We start from the raw sequence: 6,876 nt of genomic DNA on the forward strand, positions 1-6,876 counted from the left end.
TAGTGACTATATGCGGTGTCCTTGTACTTTCCAAATTCCAAGTGGTTACACAAATCCTAAGCCTAGCTAATACGTATCATGCTGTGGTACCACTCTACAGTAAATGAGAGACAAATGAACTTGTTCCTACCCTTTCCAATCTCTGGCCATGGAATTTCCATCTTATCTCCCTTCATTTCCTTACATAAAGACAATACAGGAAGCATAGATTTCTAACGACCATTTACCATGACAGGTAAAAGAACAAAAAGCAGCGAATGGTTATAAGAACCACCCTGGTTTAACAGGATAGCCTGGTAAACTACCGAACCAGGTCCTTAATAAAACCAGGTGAAAAAACCAGGTTTTTTTTCTTTCAAAACAACAACATCGTTTTAGAGTTTTTTTTTATAACAAAAAAACCTTGGATTGGCTTGGGTCTCGTAACTATGGATCAAATGCTGATATCTTCTTCAGATATGCTGATGGATCAGGGTGATGTGCATTTGCATCCAACATTGGAGGCTCCAAGCCCATGTTTCAGAGGGCATTAGATATTACAATGTCAGGCAGCTTTTCAGTGTATGTTTGGGATGAATTGGTTCTTGGCAATCCCATGTGACAGGTCTTAGACAAGGTAATGAAGCTAAAGAGTCGATGAGATGATGCCAATCTACAAGTAGCATATCACAACATGCTATGACTCCACCACCACTACTGTCTGCTTTCCTAAAATAACATCGGTATCCAATGTGCAAATTGGTTATGAAGTTAGGGTAATCAGCTAGGGAGTGCCTGAATTTAGTTATTTCATACCCAGAAATTCAGACAAGTCTTAGTTTCTTTTTCCTAAACAAGAAATAATGAGATACACCGTTATGGTATCTCTGAAGCCCATGGAGGAACAAAGCTAGGCCAATGAAATAGAAAAATATGGGCAACCATAAAAAAAAGGGTTGCATTTTTAATACTGAAGCTCAGCCAATGTGATTTGAGCTCTTTAAGTAGAGCTGCAGTAAGTTAAAGGAAAGGACACATATGGAGCCAGGCACATAGCCATGAACTCTTGTTTGGATCACAAATCACAATGGCATGAGAGCAGGTCAAAATAGAGTACTCAATCAGTTCTGCAAAAATCCAAGCCAAAGCGTACATGGACATATTAGGTTTTATAGCCTAGTGATATTTCTTCCCCTTCAAATAGTGAACTTGCAGCATTTGAATTACATGGACAGTAGTCTTTACTATACTCAATTGTTTGTCAAAGAAATAAAAAGATGTTTGCTTCCCTTAGCCCCATCAATGAAACAGTCAATTGCCAATGTGCCCCAGCAGTATCAAATATAAAGTCGAGTGCTTTGACAACTTCTGTCAAACCAGTATAACTTACATGTATATACATCTGGATGCAATGTGGGTTCCCAACGCAAGAACTTTACAACAAAATCGCCAACCTGACAGCAGAGGGCAGGAAGAGAGCCCATTAAGGGAGAGCTCAGGTGATTACAATATCTTTTATCTTATTGCCATCTTTATCTTTTCCATCTCAGTTTTCATACCCAGAACAGAAGCTTTATACTTCATGGAACAAAGAGCTGCTTCAGCCTCGAGCCACAAATTCTTGTAGAACAAAACTTGAGGGTTCTCTTCTTCCTCAAGTTCATAATGTCCTTCCAGAGCCTTCTCATTGACCTGCATCACCAACAAAAATGCAAAGATTTGGCTGCTTAGAAATAAATTCTACCCACAAGTTCCAGAAATTGAGATTGGTACCTGAGTAATGTGTTCATTTTTTTTTAATCCCCCACTCCTTGGTTTTAAAGAATCCAGGAATCTCTCCCTAAAACTAGTAGAACTCATCTGTCTTTCATGCTTATTCTCATGCCCAATTTCATGCGAAACCATCACAGCCTTTGTCCTTGTTGTTTGAAGTTCCATGTTCGAGCACTGCCGAAGATATTATTCAGGTTCGCAGTAAGTAATGATGAAAGGCCAGATGAAATATCTACTGCAGTCAAAAGCAATACCAGACAAATCATAGCACAAAAGGAGAAAAGAAATTCTTCATTCAACTATAACCCGGAAGAACACAAGTTATTTCTCATGGAGAAAGAAGACAGCAATTGACATGAATAAGAAAAGTTTTGAGCAACAATCATATGGGATGTGAGAAATGAAGGTATCAAACAAAAGTCATTCTCAAGAAAATAAAACAGTGAACTTGATTGTTAGTAATAACATAGACCATGTGCCTACATAACTATAGCAAGAGAACCTTGATAATTCTACAACGAGCAATATACAAAACTTATAACTATTCAAAACCCATTATGAGCCTGAATATGCTAACAGAAGTTGAGATATAATTTACAGAAGAAAGTGAAGTTCATCCATCTCCTCAAATCAGATTCACAGCTTTTAGAAACCAAAACACCATACCTTGTTTAGATGAGTTGATTTCCTCACACAGTATGAAGTGTGAGGATGACTTGATTCAGACACAAGAGTATGTTCTCCAACCCTGCTTCTGATACACAGAGTAAGATTATGGATAATGCGCTTGATTATATCATGTTCATGCTCATTCAGAGAATCTAAATCATTTGTGCAGTTTTGCATAAGCAATTCTGACAGTTCATTCATTGTTTTAACCACTATTTGAAAATCTAATCTTGGAGGTGAGCACAAAGGCTTAGTTGCACCCCCATATATCTCACTTAAATCAGTAGAAACACCTTCGCTACAGGATGATGAATCGAAGACATGTTTGCTTGCAAACAACGACACGCTAGTTGAACCATTAGGTACTGTATCCTTGATAGCCTTCCCAAATCCACCAACACATTGCCCAGTCAGAAGCTGGCCACTAGATGTGAAGTAATCTTCCAGAACAGATGGTAGAACCACACAAGATGAGCCGTGCATGGAGCTACTGCTAGAGTCAGTGAGCAGCTCATATTCCTTATTAGGAACATGCATGTCACTATAGCAATGTGCCTCAGTAATACTGCTCTGTTCTGAAGAAGATGATCCAGCTGTAGCGGAATGTTGTAGTCTCTGTTCTCTGGAGAATAAACTAACCATAGAAGACGCAGTCTTCTGGAAAGAAAAACAATCATTTCCACAGTAATTTACTTTTTGTTTGTCACTGCTGGGGAAAAAAAGAGGTGCAAGAGGATTTAAATAACTGCATGCTTCTTGTTCGCTTTTAAGATGCTGGAAATTATCAGGTACAGAAACTTCACAACTTGATTGCTCAGCGGCAAGTTTTCCTTTCCAACAAGGAGAATCCAGATCAGAATCATTCTCGTTGATTATTTTAGAAGAATTTTCAATTAGATTACTTTCTTTAATACCAAGGGATTCCAGAGTCAAATCAATAAGAAGACTGGGACAAGTGATTTGCAGCTCAGACTTTGCCATTGAAACGGGCTCCATAACCTCATGGGTGACAGGTTTGCCCAATTTTCCTTCTTTTCCTTCATCTGCCAGGACTTTATGATGGAAAACTTCCTTGCTTTTATCCACTTCCAGAGTAAAATCAATAGGAGGACCGGGACAAGTGATTTGCAGCTCAGACTTTGCCATTGGCACGGGCTCCATAACCTCGTGAGTGACAGGCTTGCCCATTTTTCCTTTGCCTTTATCTGTCAGGACTTTATTATGGAAAACTTCCTTGCTTTTATCCACAACAGCATGAGGCTTCTTTAAACTTGCTTGACCAGACCCCAGAAAGTTATTTTTGCTGACTCCACCATCTCCATCAGAATCTAGGTTCTCTGACAACACATGATTAAAGGGTAAATAAACTGTACTAGCTACTGATGGTTCGGAAACTAAAGGTGGCAAAGAATTGATATCTGATGAAGGGGGAACATTCTGTTTGGCTGCATGAAAATCAAGTTGCTGTGATAAGCTTCTCCCAAAATAAGCAATGTTTGTATCACAGGGGCTCCATGATACTGATGGTGGTAGGTAATTTATCCCACTTTGAGGATCTTGAAGCATGGCAGAAGAGTTCAAATCTGATATCGTTGAGAACTTTGACGAGATTGGCACACATTGAGAGTCAATTTCCCTAGTTCCTTTAGGTCTAACTTCATGATCCTTTAATGAGATACCAGAGAGTTTTCCACACAAACTATCAGATGTTTCGGGACTCAGCTTCAATCCTTCAGCAGGAGATCCTGCTGGGAAGATGAATATCATGTGAACTAAAGCTACCACAAAGATACTAATTTCTTTCATTAATATGCATTTGACATTTTATAAAATGTCCAAAAACCTAGTAAAATTGAAAAGATTAAATGAAACTACTTTAGCCAGAAAAGAAGAAATAAACACATACCCACTAGCAATTGAAAAGACTATAAAATTACTTCATCCAATGGGGGAAAAAAAAAAACCATTGATAGAAAATCTACTTTAAGAAGAAAGATTATACCAGGAAAATGAGCAATAAAGAATAGAGAATCAACAAATAAATCAACCACTCAATCTCATGCATGGGATGCATTATATTGCACAGAATGGATAATGTTTAACAAGACACGTGGATCTCATTTCACAGTGAAAAGGTTTTAATTTCCTCTGAAAATGAACGTTGCTTTGTTTCTCAAGAAGGATCGGTTGTGCCATGCAAATATGAAAAGTTAGCATGTTAGATACTAGCAGTCAACAACAAGCATTCCATGATCATCCAAAGCACCCGCCTCTGCTTTTGGTTTTAACTGATGATGATATGCATTTTACATCTCATCTGAAAAAACACTACGCAGGTTCTATTCTCTTCAGTATAAAAGTTCAGCAGGCTAGCGATGCCCAAATGCCAAACTTTGCTAAGCTACTACTGCTATCCCATTGATGTTGAAACCCCATCAGCAACATTTTGATAGCCAATTTCATTGCCAGAATTTCTCAAGAGAAAAGACACAAGGAAACACTTAAGTTCATCACATACAGTTCTACACAGACTATCTTGTCATTTAAATGAACAATCAATCAATTAGTACTTTTGGCATTGTTGAGGCCATTTTAGGAGCTATCAACAATTTATACGGTTTTCCTAATCAAGGAAGTTATTCAAGTTGTCAAAAGAAACAAGAAGTCTGAATTCATAGCCCAATATTAAACATCAAGAATATTAAATTTATGCTGGAATGAAAAGGTTTTTCCTATTATCCACTTGCAAGTTTCAGAATTTAGCCATAACGAGTAACCAAGCCATATTCAGTCTTTTTATACAGCATAACAGGTAATATAACAAAATGAAAAAAACATTAACGAGAACTAATTTACACGACTGATTCTCTGCCATGAAATTTGAATCACACCTTGTTTCGTGGAGTCATCATTAAACATTGAAGAACCACCATGCTTATCTTTCCAGTGAAGAATCCCTCGGAGATCACCACTCTTGTGAGCCTCATAGCCAAGTTCAGTGGACTTGGTTACAGGCACCGCATCAAAGTCTGACTTTGACTCAGTAAACAAACCATACTCAGCTGAACCTTGCAAAACCCCAGATGGGTATTGAGGATAATAAGCAAAGGAGTCGCCTTCTAAACTGAAACTTGAAAAGGACCGATCAAGCATAGAACTGGAAGGGTTAAAGCTTGTATCTTGAAGTGAAGAATCACGGGCAAGACTTGAAAAATCAGCTGAAACTTGCAAAACCCCTGGTGGGTATTGAGGATAAAAAGCAAAGGAGTCACCTTCTAAACCGAAACTTGAAAAGGACCGATCAAGCGCAGAATTTGAAGGACTAAAGCTTGAATTATTGGGTTTGCTCAAGGTAAAAGGCCTAGCTAATGGTGATAAACGAGAAAGAGACCCTCTTTTTGTGTCACTGGCCATTGTGTTTCTTGGTTTTTTTGGTACAAGTTGACGATGATGATCGAAACGCCAGGAAAAACACAGAATTTGATAGCATCCACAAAAGGGTTCAAGGAGAATGTGAATTCAAGACAAAACCTTTATACTTTTATGAACAAAAACACGAAAAAGACGAAAGGAAAGTGAAAGTTTGTGTTGGGGTTTCATGTTTTGGTGGTTTGGTGGTCGTGGGTTTCTTCCGCGTCTCCGCTCCTTTTCTCTTCTTTGAGACTGTAGGAATTGGAGAGACAGAAGGACACTGGAAAGTTTGGTCTCTTGTGAAATTTCTTTTGGTGGCCCAATTTTATTTTATTTTTCTGGTATTTTGTTTATTATCATTTTATCAAGGTATTTTGTTTATTTGGTCACTCAATTTGGATCAATGTTCATTTTGGCACCCAATAAAGAAAAGGAATTAGATTGTGACTCATGTAGTTTAACAAAACTAATTTATTTATTAAGAATAAAAAAATAATTTATTACTAATTCTTATGGCTTCATACTTATTTGCGAGTTTGCTTTTTCATGAATTTTATGCTCTATTACAATTAATTTTTTTCTTATTTGAAAATATAGAGAAAAAAATTTAGTTAAAATGTGAAATTTGATTAGTAAAGAAGGAAATTTAGTTTTTTATTCCTGGATAAATATTAATTAATTAAGGGAATTTTTAATTATTTTGATACTGTAGGAATTAATTAATTAATTAATTAATTAATTAATTCAAGCAAATCACAAGAACTATTATAACTAATTCAAATAAGGTATTACGATATTGTTGATAAAATTGATAATTAATATGTTGAGCTTTTTTATATATTTTCCAATGCTATACAAGCAAATGTTCCAAATAAGATTTCCATATAAAAAATCAATAATTTATGATATCCACACTTTATTATTTATTTATTAATGCATTAGTTTATATAAAAACATCAAATAACTTACATATTAATTATTTGATGACAAAATGTTGCGAATTACTTACATTTTCTACTGTTAAATGTGTCAAAGGGGGCAATT

The 6,876-nt window shown here is 36.5% G+C and overlaps 1 protein-coding gene across 3 annotated transcripts; it reads right to left on the reverse strand.

Annotated features, from left to right (window-relative positions):
- Window positions 1-1,080: 1,080 nt before the first annotated feature.
- LOC118046726 (uncharacterized) lies at window positions 1,081-6,151 on the reverse strand. 3 transcript variants are annotated; one of them, XM_035055721.2, is made up of 5 exons: window positions 5,313-6,151; window positions 2,419-4,169; window positions 1,753-1,926; window positions 1,539-1,671; window positions 1,081-1,347 (listed from the first exon to the last, which is right to left on the reverse strand). In XM_035055721.2, the coding sequence occupies exons 1-5, from the start codon at window positions 5,833-5,835 to the stop codon at window positions 1,241-1,243; spliced, it is 2,688 nt and encodes an 895-aa protein (XP_034911612.1). In that variant the 5' UTR covers window positions 5,836-6,151; the 3' UTR covers window positions 1,081-1,240. The 3 variants fall into 3 exon arrangements, with proteins under 3 accessions (XP_034911612.1, XP_034911611.1, XP_073262991.1); XM_035055720.2 differs by having other exon boundaries at window positions 1,246-1,671; window positions 2,419-4,166; XM_073406890.1 differs by lacking the exons at window positions 1,081-1,347; window positions 1,539-1,671 and having other exon boundaries at window positions 1,783-1,987.
- Between the last annotated feature and the right edge of the window lie 725 nt (window positions 6,152-6,876).

The sequence above is a fragment of the Populus alba genome, chromosome 19, assembly GCF_005239225.2.
Source record: "Populus alba chromosome 19, ASM523922v2, whole genome shotgun sequence".
Taxonomy (NCBI): Eukaryota; Viridiplantae; Streptophyta; class Magnoliopsida; order Malpighiales; family Salicaceae; genus Populus; species Populus alba.

Coding starts and splice junctions, on each gene's coding strand:
- LOC118046726 (XM_035055721.2), bottom strand. CDS start 5,835: ATGGCCAGTGACACAAAAAGAGGGTCTCTTTCTCGTTTATCACCATTA. Junction 1,927..2,418: donor AATCAACTCATCTAAACAAG/GTATGGTGTTTT, acceptor TATCTTCGGCAG/TGCTCGAACATGGAACTTCA. Junction 1,348..1,538: donor GTATAAAGCTTCTGTTCTGG/GTATGAAAACTG, acceptor CTGGTTTGACAG/AAGTTGTCAAAGCACTCGAC.